The 20392-nt window shown below is 46.8% G+C and overlaps 6 protein-coding genes across 6 annotated transcripts in view; 4 read left to right on the top strand and 2 right to left on the bottom strand.

Annotated features, from left to right (window-relative positions):
* The window catches only part of pk (prickle), a 62415-nt gene extending 54233 nt beyond the window's left edge, over positions 1-8182 (bottom strand). The window contains exon 1 of the mRNA XM_017238074.3: positions 6743-8182. Within this exon, the coding sequence (XP_017093563.2) occupies positions 6743-6780 (38 nt within the window). The 5' untranslated portion in view covers positions 6781-8182. The remainder of the gene's footprint in view (positions 1-6742) is intronic.
* On the top strand, positions 553-2263 carry nec (necrotic). The gene is made up of 3 exons (XM_017238080.3): positions 553-673; positions 742-1956; positions 2018-2263. The coding sequence occupies exons 1-3, from the start codon at positions 658-660 to the stop codon at positions 2182-2184; spliced, it is 1398 nt and encodes a 465-aa protein (XP_017093569.1). The 5' UTR covers positions 553-657; the 3' UTR covers positions 2185-2263.
* Spn43Ad (Serpin 43Ad) lies at positions 3145-4733 on the top strand. Its single transcript, XM_017238081.3, has 3 exons — positions 3145-4180; positions 4276-4426; positions 4486-4733. Exons 1-3 carry the CDS (start codon positions 3215-3217, stop codon positions 4596-4598), a joined length of 1230 nt encoding a protein of 409 aa, XP_017093570.2. The 5' UTR covers positions 3145-3214; the 3' UTR covers positions 4599-4733.
* On the top strand, positions 4818-6642 carry Spn43Ab (Serpin 43Ab). Its single transcript, XM_017238082.3, has 4 exons — positions 4818-4966; positions 5267-6156; positions 6218-6362; positions 6422-6642. Exons 1-4 carry the CDS (start codon positions 4939-4941, stop codon positions 6541-6543), a joined length of 1185 nt encoding a protein of 394 aa, XP_017093571.2. The 5' UTR covers positions 4818-4938; the 3' UTR covers positions 6544-6642.
* A 428-nt stretch (positions 8183-8610) lies between the features above and the next one.
* Positions 8611-9145, top strand: LOC108122994 (uncharacterized). The gene is made up of 3 exons (XM_017237879.3): positions 8611-8695; positions 8758-8925; positions 8983-9145. Exons 1-3 carry the CDS (start codon positions 8668-8670, stop codon positions 9051-9053), a joined length of 267 nt encoding a protein of 88 aa, XP_017093368.2. The 5' UTR covers positions 8611-8667; the 3' UTR covers positions 9054-9145.
* On the bottom strand, positions 9050-10717 carry Spn43Aa (Serpin 43Aa). The gene is made up of 4 exons (XM_017237878.3): positions 10587-10717; positions 9644-10527; positions 9333-9477; positions 9050-9272 (listed from the first exon to the last, which is right to left on the bottom strand). Exons 1-4 carry the CDS (start codon positions 10603-10605, stop codon positions 9148-9150), a joined length of 1173 nt encoding a protein of 390 aa, XP_017093367.2. The 5' UTR covers positions 10606-10717; the 3' UTR covers positions 9050-9147.
* Between the last annotated feature and the right edge of the window lie 9675 nt (positions 10718-20392).

Genomic DNA, 20392 nt, shown 5'->3' with positions numbered 1-20392 from the left:
TTACAAAACTGAAAATGTTATCTAATGGCCCGGAGGCTCCTAGGCAGCATAAAATGTCAGCAGGAAATGAAGGAGTTATGTATGAGCCGATGCCAGATGTGAGATAGAGCTTCCATAAACGTAACGCTCAACAGGTTTCCACACGATTACAGATTCTTTCACCGAATCTCTGGCGGTGAGTCATTGCAATGAAAAGTGCAATGCGATTGTGGCCCGTTCCGGGAGAACACATAGAAGGGGAGTCATTGCAATGAAAAGTGCAATGCGATTGTGGCCCGATCCGGGAGAACACATAGAAGGGGCTCTGAAAAACCAGCCACCCGCAGCCCCGGGTTCGAGTGTTTTTCTTTGTGTAATTGGAATCGCATTGCGGGTTTTCCCCACTCGGGGGCCATGAGAGCCTTCGGGAGAGCTAAGGCTGAAGCTCGATCCGCGACTGGTTCTCAAGAGCATAGTCGAGTCGTGTTCTGGACCGGTTCCCTCTTTTGCCCCGGCTCTGTCTCTGTCCCGCCAGCTATAATCTGGCCCGCTCTGATGAGCGGAATCGGATTTAAAATGATCAGTTTTGCAGCACAGTTGAAAACGAGCTGATCACCGGACCGGACGAACAGATCGATTTAAATTCTATTCAAGAAAGGAGCTATAAATAAATTAAAAATGGCGAGCAAATGCAGTAAGCACTGAAATAAGCTTATATTGAATCTGGGTAACCCTTAATGCGTTTCATTTCACACTTTCAAGTGATCCTGCTTCTGCTTCTGGTTCCTCTTTTGCATGCCCAGAGATTCCCCACCTTTGGCCTTGCACCCCGCTTCGGAGCAGAGCAGGTTGTGCCACAGAGCGGTGGCTATCCCTCACAGCAAAACTTACAAACGCAATTAGATGAGGATGTCCAGGTGCCGATATCTCCAACACGGCGCCAGTCTGGGCAACCCCGCAACCCCGCAACCACCCGGCCCCCGGTGACCTCGAAGTTCAGCTTCATGGATCGCTTCAGCTCCAAACTCTACGAGAAGATTGCACCCTCGAAATCCGGGGCTAATTTTGTCTACTCTCCCGTGTCGGTGCACAGCATCCTGGCACTCATCTATGGGGCGTCGATCGGCAGGACCGCCAGTGAACTGAAGCAGGCCGGGGTTTTCGAGAATAATAAAATAAATGTGGCCTTGAGCTTCCAGAAGCTGATCATGGACAGAAGCGACTTGGGTAACGCCGAGCTGAAAATAGCCACCAAGCTGTACCACAACCAACTGAAGGGCGGCATCAATCCCAGCTTCCCACCCTACTCCCAATCCTATTTTAATACCGCGGACGAACCCGTCGATATGGCCAACCCCAAGGACACATCCAAAAGGATTAACGCCTGGGTGTCGGACAGCACCAACGGCAAGATTCAAAACCTGGCCGCAGCCAGTGACATTACCGAGCAGACCGAGGCCCTCATGGTGAATGCCATTTACTTCAAGGGTCGTTGGGAGAACGAGTTCGCCACCATGGACACCCAGCCCACCAATTTCGTACACTCCGACGGCAGCTCCTCCAGGGTGGCCATGATGTACAACGACGACGTCTATTCCCTGGCCGATCTGCCGGAACTGGGAGCCAGCGCCCTGGGGCTGAACTATCGGGACAGCAACATCAGCATGCTTATCCTGCTGCCGAAGCAGGTCAACGGCCTCCGAGCCCTTGAGGCGCAACTGGCCCGGCCGGAGTTCGACTTGAATTACATTGCCGCCCGCCTGCAGCGCCGGAATGTGCTGGTGCGCCTGCCGAAGTTCCGCATCGAATTCGACCAGGACATGACTGTGCCGCTGAAGGAGATGGGCGTTCAGGCGATGTTCGGTCCCAACTCCCAGATAAACACGATGCTCAACAACATAGTCCGAGTGGAGAAGATCCTGCAAAAGGCCTACATAGACGTTAACGAGGCTGGCACTGAGGCGACAGCAGCTTCATGTAAGTTCCCCTAATCTCCTCCAGAAACTATGATACTAACAGACTCCCAACCTTCCCATAGATGCCAAGTTTGTGCCGCTGTCACTGCCCGCCAAGTCCCCGGAGTTCACCGCTGATCACCCGTTCGTCTTCGCCGTGCGCACCCCCAGCTCCGTGCTCTTCATTGGCCACGTGGAGCACCCCACGCCCCTGGCAGCAAGCCCGGGCGAGGCTGGCTCCGGGCGCTAGAGACTCTCCTCCAACCGGGAATAGTTTGCAGCATTTGTGAAACAAACAATAAAGTTAAAAGCCTCGTATTTATTGCAAACTGCAAGTCGATAACCTCGTGCCCGCCGATAAGATAGATCAACCTCGGACCTAAATTCCGAGCTCCGTGCTCCGTGCTTTTCCCCAGGCGTGCAAACGTACGTCTGTCGGCAATTCTGGATTCCCATAGAATGGTTTTTGCCCGCATCTGTAAGTTGGCAAACCCGTTTTGGAGCCCCTCCGCCGGCACGGAACTCGCCACCCCAGCTACTGCAGTAAATCAATGGCGGGTTTCTCAATCATTTTTCAAAAACACAAGCGAAACTTCCTCATGCGCACTTGCGGCAAATAGCGATTTTAAATAGAGAATTCATCCAAAGATCAATTGGGCGGGAGGGGGCCAGGATGGGGCACTGTGAGACTACGAAATGAGTAATTGAAATACCCGCTGAAAGGTGCCCATAATTAATAGATTCAACTCAAGGTTGCCTACACACGGCGGATCGATATGGATATATTATTTAGTCAAATAATATGAGCCGACTTTTGTCTAAGAAATATAATCTTTGTATTTAGCTGTGACTTTCAAAGAATATATTATGTCATAAATTATATTAAAAAATTCTAGAAAACAATAAAAAATAAATGATTTTTAAACCAAATATTTAATGAATCTCTTATCAATTTCTTGTGCTAATGAAGAAATACTCATGTATATAATAAGATTTCTCCCAGTGCCGTAAAATTAATGACATGCATGCCCCTTGAGAGAATCGGAACTGGAACACATTTGCGAGAGTTCTCTAGCCGTCTCCGACTCACTGGCTGCTCCAATTCTCCGAAGAATGTTTAGCGCCGAGCTTTGGCATTGACCCGCCCCAATCAACAACCTCAATGTTTCAATATACTTTGAAATTCCGTGAATGGGTGCGTAGGGGACTTTAGTTGTGTGTAAGCCGTTGTGGCACTAACTACATTATTAGTCAAAGCTTGGTATTCCCCGAAACGTGAAATGAACCGCCCCCACTGGAGACTGATTCTCGGACTGCTGATGGCTTTCTCTGCCGTGCTACCGCTTTCAGTTGGGGCCGAGCTCCCGGCCAGAGCGGCTGCCAGCGCCTCGAACTACCGCTTTGGGCTGCGCCTCTCCAGGAAGCTGGGGGAGCTCCAGCCGAATGCGAATGTGGCCGTCTCGCCCCTGCTTGTCCAGGCGGCTCTCAGTTTGCTCTATGCGGGAGCTAACCCAGACTCCGCCAGGGGACTCGGACAGGCGCTGGACCTCCAGCACACCTTTTCCCCCAAGGGATCTATTAACGACATAGAAACCCTTCAGTCTGATCTTAAACACTCCGCTGCCGTCGGATGCCGTCTGAGGTTGCTGAGCGACTTCTACACCCAGCAGCGTTTCACCTTCACCTTTCGGGATGAGTTCGAGGCCCTGGCCTCCCATCTCGGTATCGGAAGCCACCGACTTGGCTGGGACAACTCCGCAAAAGCGGCCCAGGACATTAACTACGACTTTCTGAGTCGCAGCAACTTTAGCCTAGGCGAGATGGTGACCTCTTCCCAGCTGGAGTCACTCGGCGCAGATTATACTCCTTTCCTACACGTCTCGGCAGTGACTTTTAGTGCCCCATGGGCACAGGGATTCGATCCTGCAGAGACGCAGGACATCAACTTCTTTGTGGCAGGATCGCGTCCCAAACTGGTGCCCGCCATGTTCGGCCAGCATCGCTACAGATACGCCGAGGTGTCAGCCCTCGATGCCCAGCTGATCGAAGTTCCCTTTTCTACTGCGGATCTTTCCCTGCTCATAATCTATCCAAACCAAGTGGATGGCCTGCTCAAGTTGGAGCGGGAGTTGGAAAAGTACGACTTGCAGCAACTCCGGGCTCAGTTGGAAGAACGTAAGGTGGCCCTAACGCTGCCCAAGTTCAGGACTCTGGTCCATTCTGATCTGACTCCAGCGCTGAAGCAGGTAATCTTTATAATATCCAGCTTTCAGAAATGAAAGTTCCAATCTTTCATTTGTTGAAACCTGATACTAATTAGGAAAAAAAATGGTCTTTGTAGCTGGGCCTAGCTAAGCTCTTCACAACGGAGGTCCAATTGGAGGAGGTCTTCAGCTTCATTTTGGCCAGCTCAGCGCCCCCGTTGGGAGCCGTGGTGCAGAGCAGTTTGTTGGAGATCCAGGAGAAAGGCGGCTCTGCCGGCGACTCTTTTTGTAAGAACTCTTTTTGAAAACAGTATCCATGAATTCCTTATAACATGCCGTTCTTGTAGCCTTTGGGGATCTGTTCCGACGAGCCCTGCCCCTGGTCATCAATCACCCGTTCTTCTACGCCATCGGCAATGACAAGGTTTTGCTGCTCACTGGCCATATAGTCGACGTCTGAGCATAGCTCAGGGTTATTTAATCCCAATGTCTAGCTCTAACTGAGGTTATCGCGTTATCAGTCCAGCTCGATCGCTAAACAAATAAACAAAATCACCCATGGAAAGCCAAAGGTGACAAATGATTTGTAAACACACTAGATTTTCTCTCTCTGGTTTTTTGGGGTCCGAGAGTTACGTTATTATATCAACCCAGCTGAGTGAATAAATCCGACTGGAGGCAGCCTCCAAATCCGCTCGACGATCGCTGCCAGTTCAGTCGACGTTCCGACGAGCTCAGAGAAGTCTCAAGTGCGAATCAAGCGGAGCAGGAGACGCCCATCAACAATTTATTTGACGACCATGGCTGTCATCATCAGCTGCCTATTACGTAAGTCCCAATTAAAAAATCTGGTCTATGCACGGAGAGAAATGGTTACTGAAATAGGCAGGGATCTAACTGGCATTCATGGTGTTGCGTCGTCACTGATTGAAGAAGATGACCCCTTTTTTTAAGTGCTTATCGTAATTGCATCGTAGCCGTAGACAAAGAAAGTTTCCAACAATAAAGATCACATTCACATTAAACTCATATTCGTGAATATATAATCTATACCGTTTTGTATTGCCCATAATTGAGAGAAGTGGATTTCAATGGCTGCTAATGTCAGGTTATGTCCCGATCTTGTAGTCTTGCTGGCGACAGTGTCGCAGGCCAAAACCACCTCCGGCACCGATGCCGCCGCTAATAGGAATTTGCTGGCCGCAGACCTCTACAATGCCGTGGGTGCCGACAGGCTGAATGAGAACCTGGTCATATCCCCGGCCACCATCCAGAGCTCCATGGCTTTGGCCTTCGTGGGGGCCAAGGGTCAAACCGCCTCCGAGATCCAGCAGGGCCTGCGCTTGGGCCCCGGGGACGCGGATGCCGTGAGCCAGCGAAGTGGCAGCTTCCAGCAGTCTCTGACCCGCGACAACAATCTGCGTCTGGCCAACAACATCTACATCAACGAGAACCTGGAATTCAAGGGCTCCTTCCGCGACATTGCCCAGCGCCAGTTCGACTCCAACATCGACAAGCTTGACTTCCATCCGCCGTACAACAAGCGCACGGCGGATGCCATCAACCGGGCCGTGGCCACCAAGACGAACGGTAAGATAATGGACATCCTGCGTCCAGAGCTGCTCAATGACCGCACCGAGGGCGTGATCGTGAACGGAGTGGCCTACTCTGCCGCCTGGCAGAAGGCCTTCAGGCTGGACAAGACTGAGAAACGATCGTTCCGCACTGGAAATGGCCAGTCCGTCCGCGTGGACACCATGTGGACACTGCAGAACTTCAACTACGCCGAGGTGAGCTCCCTGGACGCCAAGGTGGTGGAGCTGCCCTACCAGAATGCCGACTTCTCCATGCTCCTGGTTCTGCCAAATCGCAAGGACGGTCTGAGGGCTCTCCAGCAGTCGCTGGTGGGCAAGGATCTTCTGGCGGAGGTCGGGGCGATGAGCCAGAAGAAGGTGGAGGTTTTGCTGCCCAAGTTTAGTGTCACTTTTGGCGTGAGCCTCGAGGGCGTTTTCAAACAGGTGAGTTAGTCAACAAGTATCTTTTGAAAATGATATAGTTTCCTATTTATTTTATGATTAGCTGGGAGTTCATACAATGTTCTCGAGGGACGGTGACTTCGGTAACATGTACCGGATGTTTGTCAGTCATTTCATCAATGCCGTGGAACATAAGGCCAGCGTGGAGGTTTCCGAGGCTGGAGTCGAACAACCCCTAGAAACAGGAGGTAAGTACCCAACCACTTGACCCTAATTATATGACACTAACTACCTTTTTAAAATACAGTTCTGAAGGGACTCTTTTCGCGGTCGAAGAAGTTCGAGGCTGATCATCCGTTTGTGTTTGCCATCAAGTACAAGGACTCAATTGTCTTCATCGGACATGTTGCGAACTATGCCTACGTTTAGGGCCGACTTTAAAGTGCTAATTACATCGCCGAACAACTTTTTTTATTAAAGCCATATAACCAAAGCTCTAAGCAAATAAAACTAATGGTGCTAACCGCATGGGAAGTAAATTTATGATCATATGGGACAAACTTTATAATCTGAATGTCTGAGAATCTGGAATGTCAACAAATTTTAACTCGATCTTATCTGGACTCACCTTTCTAGTTCCACGGGCATTGGTTTTTGGTTATCCATGTTCGAGTCGCGGAGGGCTTATATATCCTTGTTTCTAATCGGGTTTGACTTTTGTCTTACGCTCGATTGGCATTCATAGGTATTTCACTGGTGACACAAACAGGGAGGGGTGTTGCCTTTTGGCATTATTTTTAATTTATTCCTTTATTCGGGCGGTTTCTTAGCCGATCTCGCCGTGGTTGTTTCCTTTAATCGCGCACATAAATCAGCGAAACCAAACCAACTGACAACAATTTGAGCTTAGGCGTATTTATTATTTCTTGGCGCGCTGGCGATGGCGATGGCAATGGCAGAAAAAAAGCACACTTCGCAGGCAAACTGCCTGTCGATTTTTGCGGCAGCAGAGGAAACTGGTTCGCGGGCCGAATCAACTTTGGCTATGGTCAGGCCCGCCGATCTTTGGGGGCCTAATTGTGTTTATGCCCGTGTTTGGGGCTTGGGGACACTACCAGCCATGTGGCAGGGGTGGGGCGGTTTGCCATTTAAAATAATTGATGCACATTTTCGGGGCCCCCACACACAAGAGCACACACATGCACTGACACTAACTATTTAGGCAACTCCTGGACTTGGCGGCACGCAAGCCCCTTCTTTTCCGGGACTACCGTTTAACGATTCTCCCGATTTGATAAGGCCTGCAGGCCTGTTTCGAATAACTTCTTTCTCCCAGGTCCTTTTCGATCTTTTCGGGGGTATTTCAATCTATTTGCATTCTTTGTAAAATCTTCACTGGAGCACAGTTAAGCGCGGTAAGTGCACTATATCCCCTTTCGCGGAAAAGATGTTACGCATTTTGAAGAACTCGCGCAGCGGAACGGCAGCGAATCGAAACGCCGCAGAACGGATGGAGGAGCGTACGTCTGGTCCGACGGAAATTTCGAAAATTTGAAAAAAAAAATTCTGGTTGTTGGCGCTTTTATATCGGAGAGAGCCAAGACGAGTCTCCCAGAGAGTCTTCTGGTGCAGCAACAGCCAGTTAACAGCGAGATAGCGCTCGGCCCCCAAGCCCGAACTCCATACAGTCTCGAACTCCATGGCTCTCGTGTGCAGATCGGGTTCTCTATATCTCTCGCTGAGAAAATACTGGTAAGGTGAAATAATACTGGGAACAGTTGTGGCAATTGCAGTGATCCCCACGATCTTTGCCACAAAAAAAACTTCTTCTTCGGGCGTCCGAGGGTCCGCGTGTCCGGGTGTCCGTCCCTTGCTGTCCCGTCCCTTTGTTAGATCTGCTCGTTTGCTCCCTGACAAGTTTTCTTTGTTTCCCCGGCCAGTGAGCGGAATTTTAAAGAGCCTCGCCCGGAGGGAAGAGTTGCAGCAGGTGCAGCAGGCGCTTTTAAAACAAATGCCACAAGTACATCCACCTCCTGGGTTGGGGGAAACGAGTTTCCCCGACTGACAATTCATTTAGCTAATCCCAGATCCTAGAATCAGGTCCGATCTCTCTATCCTTTTCGAGTTAAGCATCTATGTTTTTGTAGAGTATATCATTGATATCGTACTTCCAACCTCAAGGTAGGGCATCAGACTGTCCATAACTAAAATTTCATTATATTTGGTAATTTTTTCCCCCAACTCTTTTGTTTTTGGGTCGCACGTTCTGGGTGTCGTTTCGGAGTTAAATATTGCAATTGTTTTCGACAATATTCGGCGTTTAATGTTTATTTTCAGCTTTCGAATTTAAATCGGTCCGAGGACTGGGCTCCAAGCACAAGCTTTAATTATGAAATATCGCCCTGTACTTAACTGGTTTTGTGTGACTTGCATATCTGATCCGAAATTGGATTCTCGGCTCAAATAATGGATTTGACACGCCTGTCAGTTCTAAAAAGCTTTTAGTCTAGGACTCAGTTTCGGTTCTGCATTTCTTCAAAGCTATCGACGATAATGAGACTCCACCTGGCTATATTCTTGGGTATAATTTGATCATTTCTTGCTAGTTTTTTCTCCAAAACTTAAGTGGCTTTCTTTCAATAGGTTTAACCCTCTTCCGGGCCACCTATGGGTCTGCGGCGTGCTCAACAAAGTGCAATGAGGCCTTTAAGGGGCATTTGGTGTGTGCTCACATCAATGCATGCTACCTTGAAATGGAATACTGCAGCATGATCGCCTTCAACTGTGTCCATATGGTGCAGCACAGGCCCTGTAAGAATATCCCCTAAATCTGCTAAGATCCTCATCCAACTCTTAACTTTCTTTCAGTTTTCTTGGTCGTGGGCGAGGGAAAGTGCCATGATGACCAAACACCAAAATGCGAGTCAATGGAATATTAGATTCTATTGTGTTTATTGATTGATGCAATGATTACATTTTCATGTACTTAGTTTAAATAAATGATTGGACGATGTGCTTATTATGAAGGTAATCCTAAAACTTGACAATGTGTCCAGCGAAGTAGACAGCGTGCGGATCGCGAATAATGAACACGAAAGGATGGTCGGCCACAAAGGTCTTGGGGTCCAGGGGCAGGGACATGGGTACTCCAGCGGCATCTGGGTGGAGATTCAAGAGGTAATAGGATACAAGACTTCTTGATAATTTTAAAAACTTACAACTGACACCGGCAGCTTCACATCCGATCTCGTTAACGTCGATGAAGGTCTTGTGTTGCACCTTGGTGATCCGAGTTCCGATGGGCGAGTCCTGGAAAATGTTACTGAAGTCGGCCGCATCCGAGAACATGGCGCTTATGCCCAGCTGTAGAAAGAAAGTAAGGGAGTTTATTTATGGAAATGGTTGGGAGATTAGAGATATCGCTGGGCTGTTTCATTAGGGAAATGTTTAAGAAGCTTAACCTTAGGGATCGTCAACTCATTTGCATAATACAAGCTAGTTAGGCCGATTTAAATATATTCTTATTCACCTTGTGGAGGGTGGGGCGGAGATCCGTGTCGAACTCAAACTTGAACTTGGGCAGGTAAACCGAGACACTCTGCCACTGCCAGCGGTCCTCCAGCACCTTGAAGTCGACTCCCTTGAGCTTCTGTTCGAGGGCCTGGAGGCCAGAGCGCTGATTGGGCAGGATGAACCACATGGTCAGGTTGATGTTCTCGAAGAACAGTTCGATGGCCTTGGCGTCCAGCTCCGGGTAGTCGGCATAGTAGTACCAGTTGTCAGCGAACATGGTGGGTACCTGGATGGACTCACGCTCGTTTAGATAGAACTCGCGGTCTCGGGTGTCCTCGTCGTTGAAGGGTCGTGCCCAGCGTGCCTTGAAGTAGATGGCGTTGACCAGAGCCACATTGGTGTCCGGTTCCAGGCTGTCCACCACCCGCTCGATCTTGTCCTGCGTCTGCTGTTTGACCCACCGATTGATGCGCTCCACGGCTTCAGTTTCGCGACTGAAGTCCAGGGACTCCACCTCAGAGTCAAAGTACTTGTTGGCCACTTCGCGGAAGTGCTCGGATACCTTCACATTCTCGCGGGTGTAGACCTTGTTGGCGATCTCCAGCACGGTCTTGGACTTGATGTACGAGTGCAGCAGGTTGTGGTAGCTCTCGGCCAGACCATCCTTGCTCTCCTTGGCGGAGGCGTGCAGCGTCTTCTGCAGCTCCGCCGCCGTCTTACCCTCGGCTCCGTAGTAGGCCAGGCCCAAAGCCAGTTGGATAGACACCGGCGAGATGATCACGTTCTCATCCTGACGATCGGTGGCTAGGGTCTGGAACAGTTCGGTGGCAAAGAGGTTGCGCTCCTTGATCGTGTTGCCATGCCCCACGGGGGCGGAGATCAGAGCTCCTAGAAACAGAACTTTTGAAAGAAAAGGTTAGAGCTTCTTCAGGAATTAGAAGCGCGGGTGGGATGCTCACTATTTAGCCAGCGGTTCATTGCGCCTGCGTCGACACCTCGAGACTAAAAGTGAAATGGCCCTGCCACCTGTCATTTATAGCCGCCAGCCAGTCAGGAGTCGCGGCACAGCCAGCCTAAGAATGACGCCAACCGAGGCAGAGACGGAGCCAGAGCCGTAACTGCGGCAGAGGCAGAGCCTGGTGTGGCTTGAATTTCAAACAGCTTAAAAGAAAATCTGTTGAAACGAGGAGACTATATAGGAACTTAAAGTACCCTTGATATAATGTTAGTATATTCCACTTTTCGGGAAAACTTTACCCACTTTTTAATGACTGATAGATCATATTTTGTAATACTATTTAATAAGATTTATTTCCTGGTATACCCTAAACTCAGAATCCCTCAATGACCCCTTCTACAGGGTATCCAGAAAAGAAAGAAAGAGGCTGAGTAGAAGGTAAGATTGGTTCTGGGCCGATCACCTGGAAATACTGGGAAGAGTTGAATCTCTCCAGCTCTGGGACCTTTGTGAACTCTCCCTCTGGCTTCTCCCGAATCTCTCTCTTTCTCTGGGCCTGTTCCCGTCTCTTTCTGTGCACTCCGCACTTGAGTTTGGATACGAGGCAGCCTTTTGTTGGGGCTGCTCTCACCTTCTGCACTTGTTGCCCACCTCTCGCCTCGAGTGCCTTGGGATTTACTCTGCTGTCAAATTATTTACATGCATGCTTGGACCCCAAGATTATAAGGAGGATAGGAGGGAAATCGGACTTGCTTTAACTCTAATTTCTCGTTTACGCACACGAAATATATGCTCATGTTTTATGGACTTTGCATTTAATGAGTTATTTTCGTATTTGTTTAGATAATGCGTCCATAAACAAAAGTCGGCGGGGTGAACAAACAGCAAACAGCATACAGCATACAGCATTGCGCATAGATTGTTTATTGGGATTGGAGTTACCGTCCCCCCACTCCGTGTTCCAATTAACGGCAGCACGCACACAGCCAGCTTATGGAAATCAAAAATCGAAAATCGATTCGAGATCTCAGCGGTGGGTTCAGGTGGAGTCGCCTCACCCAAGAAGCCAATTTTTAATCATTAAAGACCCACAAGAAAAAAGAATCTGGAACGGACCCGAAGACGGTTCTGGGTCTGAGCTCCTGCTCCTTCAAAAGTCCCGAAATTTGGCGAGGTTATTTATGCACATTTTGTGTGAAACGCTAATAAATTTTAATGGAATTTTAAAAACATGCTTTATGTACCCGAGCTTGTATGTTGTTACCAACAAAAAAAAAGGAAAAGAAGGTAAAGATTGCAATAAGGAAGTTGCCTTCTTGGGCTGCTTGGGGTGTCATAAATTGGCAGCTTCTGTTGGCTTGACTGATGGGCCCCTTCAGTCCCGCCGATTTTGCATAATTACGATATAGATATAAGTCGGAGAATTGAGGAGCTGAAACGAGCATTACAAGGCAAAAAAAAACCAAGAAAGAAACGAAACACTTCAAACACTTTCAATCGATGGCTGGGGGACTGGGAGCCAGGCTCCCGCCTGCCTTAAAAGCACAAAACCAGATTCAGCTTAACCTTATATAATTTACAACCACATAGGGGTTGCGGAGTGTGCGAGTGTGTGTGTGTGAGTGTCCTGTCTCCTGGCAACGACCGAAGAAGCGACGCTGACCGTTCTGATTGAATGATTTCACTGATCGAGACAAAACATGTTAAAGATCGTGAGATGCCCGACCGCAAAGCGCTCTTGTCTCTCCAGATATATACACAGCAGCCAGGCCAGGGCACTGAAAAAAATTTCAAGTTTCTAGTAAATTAAAGACATTTATAAGGCAGAGTTGGATGCTGGTTACTTTCTGTCAGTGTAGCCATCATGCAACAGCAGCAAAATGCTGCGGCAGTCCGCAATGTTGATAAAAATAAACTTGGCAAAAAGCGTCTTCCTCCTTAGAGCCCGATTCTCGGACTTGGCTCGGAACTTGGCTTGAAGAATGATGAGGCAGCAACACGAATTATGTGATCGCTGCTGCATCTCGGCTTGGCAGCAGCTCTTGGGCTTTCTGTGTGCGTGCTGGTAACCCAAAACCAGTTGATGATAGAGCAAAAATTCGCAGCGCCCAGATCGCAACAAAAAAACTCCCCAAACACCACCACCAACCAAACCCCAAAAAAAAAAAAATAAATAACAATTTAAACGGAGAAGAACAAAACACAATGGCACCAATCGCTCTCAAGCTTTTGTTTTGCACATTGCTGCTACTTTTTTATAAACAATAAATTTGCACATAACTAAAACAGAATGCCCTGGCATTTGCATAGTATCGGGTCGTAATCCCCCGGGGGATTTGCTTAGCTGGTGCGTGTCAGTCCGATGATGGGGAACAATTGATGGTTGGGAGTGGACTCGATGGATATTCAGCTCTGATCGGAGATTGTGAGGGAGTCCAAAGACCAAGACTCTTGTCTAGCTTTTGTCTCAAGGAAGATGCTTTAGAGTTAAATCTTTAGATATATTTATATAGGATATGAGTTTAATTGTCAAGAAAACCATCTCTGAAAATTATAAAAAATATATTATGACACCTCTTGCATCATAATTTCAGTTACTTGAAAGTCAAAGGCCTTAACAACTTTCTCCTATGCCATATTTCCCTGGCGACAGATAAATATAAAAAGTATATATACTTTAAATGGCAATAAATTCTTATAATACGAATGATTTTCCCATGGCAATGGTGCGACTTGGTCTTCCGAGTGGCTGTCATCTCCCAAGCGGTTTGGTGACCACTCAGTTGTCGCTGCTCAGCTCGGAGACTGCCACTAGCCACCAGGCACCCCTTTTTGGCGACAACTTTTCTACAAGTGAGGTAATTAGCTAAATGCCGCAGCCCAATCTAATCGCCGTCTCTAGCTGGGTAATTTAGTGAAAACGGCGAGGCGTTGCTCAGATCGGTTTAACTTTCATTCAATTGCAGCAGCATCCATGCGTTGCACGTTCGTACTACATACGTACATACACGTATTCAAATGTACATATGGCATACTAGCCGCACTTCAAGTCTGGAGATTTCGAGATCGACATGCTGGCGACAGCGGTGCTGTTGTGGTCCACTTGACCAGGCGACAGACCCCGAAACAACAACAGCCGACAACAAGGCACAGAGAATAAAATTCAGAAAGAAAAATGCTCTACATTCGGAAGTGCTAACCATTAAAAAAGCGTAAGACTTCGGAGAATATTAATATCCGGTACTTACTGGAGAAAGTGTAGCAAGATTGGCAAAAAGTGGACGTTACTCATGATTTGGAGAAGGACCTGCTTTAAAATATAGCTTTCCATCCACTACCATTAAAAGTTTATAATTTTTTCCTTGTGCAGGAATAACACTAGCAACACGGATGACACGTCAATCTCGAGCTGCCCACTTGGTGCAACATGCAACAGGGAACTGGATTTGCCAATACGAGCTGTGTTGCAGCCGCGACAAATTAAGCTGCAACGACCAGAACGACTTGTTGTACTTCTCATTAATTAGCACTAAAATAGGCAGATTCAAGATGGGAGGAGTGCCGGGCACTATGCAAGGGGGGGCTGGGACAGACCCTTGCCTTTCGTTTTCTACGAAATCACGGACATCTATCAGCAGCAACATGCCACACGATGTTGTAGACTGTCCGTTAAGGCATCTGACAGCCGCCTAAGCAGTCAATTGATATGCCTAAAGTGGGCATAACCGACATCCAACAAGGGCAACACCGATCCCAAGATCCAGCGATCCAACTAAATCGAATTCAATTGAAGATGCTACCGAAGATGATGAAGAACGCTCTTGATATGATAGACAACATATCAATTTTGATGGCCTGTACTGCCTACTTTTACAAATACACTTGAATAATATTCTAAAATTATGAATTATACAGATATTAGATGTTTAGAAAGTTCAGAAAATCTTAAAGAGACCCGAAGGAATTATTAATACTGGTTATAGTAGGACTTCTCATATCTTTTCTGAAAGTCTACTCTACAAATAATTCTCTGTGCACTGAACTCCTAATATTATATTTGACCAACCTTCGACGTTCATTTGTCTATCGGAAAGAAGAAATGTGTTCATCATAAAATGTCAATTAGTTGATTGAAATCAGCGCTTGCGATCCGCAATTATTTCAATTTATGGCCAACAGGAAATTGCGGCAACTGCCACAGAGCAGAACAAATGACATGATCAAGATGCCATTGAGGATCGAGTCGGGGATTTGGATGTGAATGTGGCTGGGGATGCGGTTTGGGCTGCACCTTCTATTCCTCCATCTATTCCGATGGCGCTCGGGCGGCTTTAGTGGCGTACTTTATGTAACGATCGCCATTGAGGCAGCAACAGCAGGAGCAGCAGCAGCAGCAGCAGCACTATCAGCAAATGTTGCAACTTTGCAATGCAAATTCTACCGCGAAGATGCATTTGGAATGAAAATGTTTGTGCAAAGCACCCGCTCAGCGGGAATAGCCACGAGGATGACGACGATCCAGCCCAGGCCACTCCATTTTGCAAGCCAGCTCTCCAGCTAGCCAGACCTTTCCTCCTTCCTTTCTTTTTGATGCAAGTTTTTTTTGGGTTTATTTTTCTTTCGCGTATGCTAATTTGTTTGTCAAAATGACACATCGATCAGGTGAAGGGCAGGGAACATGGCCGGAAAACGGGAAACAGAATCAGATAGGCGGGTCGGGACCCTTTTGTTTTAGGTTTCAGCCTGAAGGTATGCTTGCTTTTTCGCAAATTTGGTTTCTATTTCTTGATGAAAGGCGCATTGCAGTTAGAAAATGATAAAAAATTAAGGCTTTGAGGGCTTTATACACTTATTGACTTTATAGACGTAAAAAATATAATTTATACAATAGTTTATTTAACCTCTCTTATGGCAATTTGTCCTGTTTTTTGTCTGTTATCCCATATCCGAATATTTATGGCCATCAATGGCATGCACCGAGTTAAATGTGCCTACTGGGTATAATCAATGGGACTAAAAGGTGGGTTATCTGTTCCCGTTCTTCAGTATTATATTCAGAAGATTATTCACTCATTAATATGGTATTTGATAGATATAAAGTACTAAAACACTTTAAAAAGCTTATGATTTCTGTTGAATACCCTTTCTGTCAGTTAAAATCTTTCCTAAAAAAATGGTGGACAAATTTCCCTACAAAATGTAGAAAAGAAAGGAACGCAACTTATCACAGCATCGTTGACCAAATTGAGCTGTCTGTTAGTTTTTGTGAAGCCGCGACTCCTGCTGGCAAGCAATTTATTGACGTATTGGCCCGGCCTAAAAGACCAAGTGCTGCGTGTGAATAACGACAACAGTTCCATGGTTCTTTGCTCCCTCCAGCCCCACTCCTCCGCTCGTCAAACGCTTTTTATGCAAATCCCCGCGTTTCCTTTCCACCCACACATGTGCGTTTTAAAAGCGGATTTTCCACCGCTTTTTACGATCTGAGAGCAAGGCTTAGAAGGGAGTTGGGGTCGGGAGGGGAGCCGCTAAATTTACTGTTCGACACGCCTTGCCAAAATAGTTTTAGAGAGTGCGTTTGGAGCGTGGGAGTGGGAGGTGGAGGGTCGTTACCAACAATGGCGCCACACGAAAATGTGTTAATGTGCGAGATTGGGATACGGATTGGGATTTTGCTTTTGCTTCTGCGTTTGTTGGATTTCGGACTGAGCTCCTTCCAAAGTGACATTTAAATGGGTCGCGCCTGAAAGTATGCAGGCTCATGTGGAGTTCAACTGGGGAGAGTGGAGACTAGCTGGTGGGGCGCCGAGCCTGGTTTGGAGCACGGCTAAACAATTGCAAAAGTGTAAAATGTGTTAAGCCAACTGAAATGGGAAAAAGGCGATCCCTCCCCCTCGCCAGAACCTTTCCAGGCATCTACCAGGCTTAGTAACTTTTTTTTGCTGCCCTGCCTGCGACTTAGTTTTCACTTTGATGGATGTAAAGCCCTTTGTTGTTCATATACACTGAAGAAAAATAAACAAAATGGGATGAGTGTCTCTACAAAGAGGTATTTTTCCTACCTACCTATATTTTTCCCAGTGTAATATTGTTCCTCATACGTTCGAGGGTGTCCCGTGTTAGGACTGGATTTATTTGTGGCAACACAAAGATTTTTTAATGGCATCTTTTGTAGCAATTTTTTATATGCTCCCCTTGGCCCAAAACGCCCCCGCCCCCCAACTGGAAAAAAGCCATTTCATAAGCACTCTGGCATGTGTGAGTGAGTATTTGATATGGCACCCTACTCAAGGAGCGAGGCAGCGAGGGGTTAAGTCTGAGAAACTCTTTTTAGCACAAATAAACTTGGCTACATTGTTGCCCGGCTTTTGGCCATCCCTTCTTCACTGAATCACCCCTGCCAGCGGGGGGGAATGGCGGCAGTGAGTGTGTGAATGCCTTTGAGTGGGTGCACTGAGGCAAGGTGTTTGCCTGTTAAATTATATAACAATGCAATGAACTGTAAAACTCACAGCTAAGTGCTGCTCCTCAGAGCTTGGCTTAGTGCCCGCTCCCCCCAGTCCTTGGTCCCAAGAGCTAAGGAACTGCGGCTAAGGATAAGGACTGCGTGGCCAAAATACCAGGCAACGTCATAATTGGACCGAGGTGACAGCAAAACTTTCCAACTTGGCCACACAAGAAGCCATTAACTTTCTTAATTAGAGCGAGACAAATTAAATGTCCAAATTATGTTAATTATTTGGAGCTAGAGAAGGGGAGACTTTGTAATTTGGAAGAGAAGTTACTTTCGAAAAAATAAAATGAAATATTGAATAGCGTTTTTTGTCCTTTTTTTAAAGCCAGAAACCGTAGGCCCATTCAAGGTCAACCGCTCCCCCTTGGGTCAGCCTTAAATAATGAAAAACTAAATTAAACATTAAGATTAGAGCTGAATGTGAAAATTATGCAGGTATCCAAGTGCTTATTTACAAAACAAACACACTCACGAAACAGGATCGAGGGTCAAGCACGCTAATGTGGACTAAATATGAATTACCGCGAAAATATATAGTGCACAGTTAATTAAATTATAATGAGTCTTTCACATGCAGCCACAGGCCGAGGGAAAATAAAAATCTATTAAAGCCCTGGCACACTTTCAGGAGAAGCCCCTCCGGACGAGAAAACCTTTCAATTTTGTGGTAAACGCTTTAATAGGAAAACAAAACCAAGAACCATTTAAATTCAAATCAAAACCAAATGACTTTACTTATATGGGCGGGAAGTCGACTTTGGGGCTTTGGGGAGGAATCGAAAAAGGAGTCCGGAAAAGCTCTGGGGTCTGGATCTACCCATACACCACCCCAGAAGCAATAAGCACTACGACCCTTAATTTAAAGATTACTTTTCCCCCCATTTGGTTTTGTTTGCTTTCAATTGTTTTTATCAGTTTACATTTGAAAGTAACAAAACAAGCAACGAAACAGAAAAAAAAAAACCGAATGGCAAACAAATAAAATCCACCCACTCGGGGGGAAGAAGATTTAGCTGTGATTTAGTTGGAGGAATCGCTGAAAAACACATAAACTTTTTGCTCTCTTTGGCATTGTGTTTTATTGGCATTTCTGTCAGCGGAATCGAGGGGATTTCGTTTGGGGCGGACTGTTTCTATTTGTTTCGATTTGTTTGAGCACCAGCTGGGGCCAAGTCCTTGCGCTGAGAGCTTCGATTTAATTGAAACTTTGCTCATTAAATGGCTGAGTGATGAAATGAAAAGTTTCCATAATTTTTCCCCCATCTTGGATCGCGGATGGAAGTCTGAAGCATCATAAGGGAAATCCGTACAGGAGACAAGGTATCCCCAGACATTGAAAATGAAATATAACAAATGATGTCGCACAAGACGATGAGCGGCAGCTTGTCAAAAACACATGTGTCTGTAATGTCATCGAAGTAGGGGAGATGTGTGAAAAATTTGCACAGGAAAAAATTCAAGATATTTTACTACTTCTAACAAGGACATCTATGATGGTTTTCAGAGGACTTTTGATTCATTGAAGCCTTAATAAATAAAGGTTTTAAAGCTTTCTATTATAGAAAAAGATGTCTTTGCAAATTTTTAGAAGACTGAAGGTTCTGAAATTTCTTTCCCATGCACTCACTGATGAAGCCCTCAAAAGTAGGCAATAATAATGATTGCTGGCAAGCTAGAAAAAACCTCTGCTCCAGCTTGGTTTTACTTTCATCCATTGTACTCGTTCTGTTCCACTCTGCTCTGTTACATTTGCGTTGACTGATGAGACAATTTGTCATTTTGCACAGAAGCGACTGGTCCAGACCTCTGGGGGAGTGTGACAACACACCCGTCGGCCGGTAAACTAGTCCTGTCGCAGGACCTTGAACAACTGAGATCATCCCTTCTAAAAGATGCATCAGCTGGCTGGCAAACAATCATAATTCCTGCCCACCTTTTCAGCAGCCAACAGAAGTGAAGTGCGGAAATACAAATACTCACGACTTGACCAAATAGCTGCTGGCCCCAACCAAAGGAACAAAGTGCGATTATCGGTCTTAAAAGAGGCAAAGACCCGGCTATGAATAATTATGAAAAATTTAAGAGCGCACGCACATCATCCAAGGCATAAAATAAAAATTTAATGGCATTTAAGTGGCCTCTGGCAATGTCCTTTATGTGCACAGAGACGCTCAGACCCTCCTTGTCCCCCCGCAGACGGAAAAAAATATATATTTTCTGGCAGGGCACAATTAATATTATGGCGTGGCAGCCAAAGTTGATGTGGCACCTTGCCCCGGCCCCAGCCCCGGCCTTGTGCCGCAAGCACAGGAAGCACTTAGCGTCGCAACATGCGAAATAAAAAATTGTGTTGCCAGCCTTTTAGGGGGTGGTTGCAAGTACGGCATGGGGCCAACAGCCATTGAACTGGCTGGCAAAGGTCGTCGCAGAGTCAGAGTCAGAATCACAAAAATGAAAAGCCAAATAAATAAAAACCGAAACAGAACAGTAAAAATTCTCATAAGTGCTGGGCCATAATTCAAATGGCGCTTTAGAGCCTGTCCAATTACCGTGTCTAAGGAAAATAGCCCCTCTGCCATTGTTCGTTTATATCGCATCGCTTATCGGAGCTGGGCTGTCTGCATATGCCCGGTCTGGGCCTAATTGGGCTAATTTCCAGCCGGATCCGGACTTAAAGCTGCCAACTGAGCTGCTCCTCTGCTCTCTGCTTTCGGTTCCCGGCATCCATCATCCGCGTTGGAGTCGCAAACTTATGCAAAATAAATATGAGAAGTGTACGTGACCAAGTGCGTAATATGCAAAAAGTTGTGCCACGTCCCTACGCCCATCGCATTCCAAATGAATGTCAGCCAAAGGACAAACAAGCTGATACATATACTAATGCCGCCTGGCTGGAGAAAGGAAGCCAGGATGTTGTCTGACAAGTCATGACCGTGTAGGATCCCCCAGCGACGGCATTTGAATTCCTAAGCAGCCCAACCAGCCGTACGATGAAGCTGGGCCAAAAGTAAAAGTTTCCCTTTAATTTCGGACAATTTATTTTAATTTGCAGACGAAAGGAGCTGGCTGGCAGTCTCACTTGCAAATCATGTGGCGTACAATTAGGCGACGCTTTCACTAACAACAAAGCCGGATCGCAAATAATTTGAATGGAGTGACATGGAGACTGCTGCTGTCACCGTTTCGGCTGTGGTCGTCCTCAGAGACTCTCAGCCAGAAGTCGATTTCCCCGGTCGCCCCGACAGCTGCTGAACACGGTGCGTATGATTGATGCAGGCAGGCAGACGCCGCAA

Source organism: Drosophila bipectinata, chromosome 2R (genome assembly GCF_030179905.1).
Source record: "Drosophila bipectinata strain 14024-0381.07 chromosome 2R, DbipHiC1v2, whole genome shotgun sequence".
In the NCBI taxonomy this organism is placed as follows: domain Eukaryota; kingdom Metazoa; phylum Arthropoda; class Insecta; order Diptera; family Drosophilidae; genus Drosophila; species Drosophila bipectinata.
The sequence above is the reverse complement of the archived record's forward strand: the minus strand, read 5'-3'. Positions and strand labels throughout refer to the sequence as shown.

Coding starts and splice junctions, on each gene's coding strand:
- Spn43Ad (XM_017238081.3), top strand. CDS start 3,215: ATGAACCGCCCCCACTGGAGACTGATTCTCGGACTGCTGATGGCTTTC. Junction 4,181..4,275: donor TGACTCCAGCGCTGAAGCAG/GTAATCTTTATA, acceptor TGGTCTTTGTAG/CTGGGCCTAGCTAAGCTCTT. Junction 4,427..4,485: donor CTCTGCCGGCGACTCTTTTT/GTAAGAACTCTT, acceptor CCGTTCTTGTAG/CCTTTGGGGATCTGTTCCGA.
- nec (XM_017238080.3), top strand. Junction 1,957..2,017: donor TGAGGCGACAGCAGCTTCAT/GTAAGTTCCCCT, acceptor ACCTTCCCATAG/ATGCCAAGTTTGTGCCGCTG.
- Spn43Aa (XM_017237878.3), bottom strand. Junction 9,478..9,643: donor TCCGCCCCACCCTCCACAAG/GTGAATAAGAAT, acceptor TTCTTTCTACAG/CTGGGCATAAGCGCCATGTT. Junction 9,273..9,332: donor TGAAGCTGCCGGTGTCAGTT/GTAAGTTTTTAA, acceptor ATCTCCACCCAG/ATGCCGCTGGAGTACCCATG.
- Spn43Ab (XM_017238082.3), top strand. CDS start 4,939: ATGGCTGTCATCATCAGCTGCCTATTAC. Junction 6,157..6,217: donor TCGAGGGCGTTTTCAAACAG/GTGAGTTAGTCA, acceptor TTTTATGATTAG/CTGGGAGTTCATACAATGTT. Junction 6,363..6,421: donor ACAACCCCTAGAAACAGGAG/GTAAGTACCCAA, acceptor TTTAAAATACAG/TTCTGAAGGGACTCTTTTCG.
- LOC108122994 (XM_017237879.3), top strand. CDS start 8,668: ATGAGACTCCACCTGGCTATATTCTTGG. Junction 8,696..8,757: donor CCACCTGGCTATATTCTTGG/GTATAATTTGAT, acceptor TTCTTTCAATAG/GTTTAACCCTCTTCCGGGCC. Junction 8,926..8,982: donor TATGGTGCAGCACAGGCCCT/GTAAGAATATCC, acceptor ACTTTCTTTCAG/TTTTCTTGGTCGTGGGCGAG.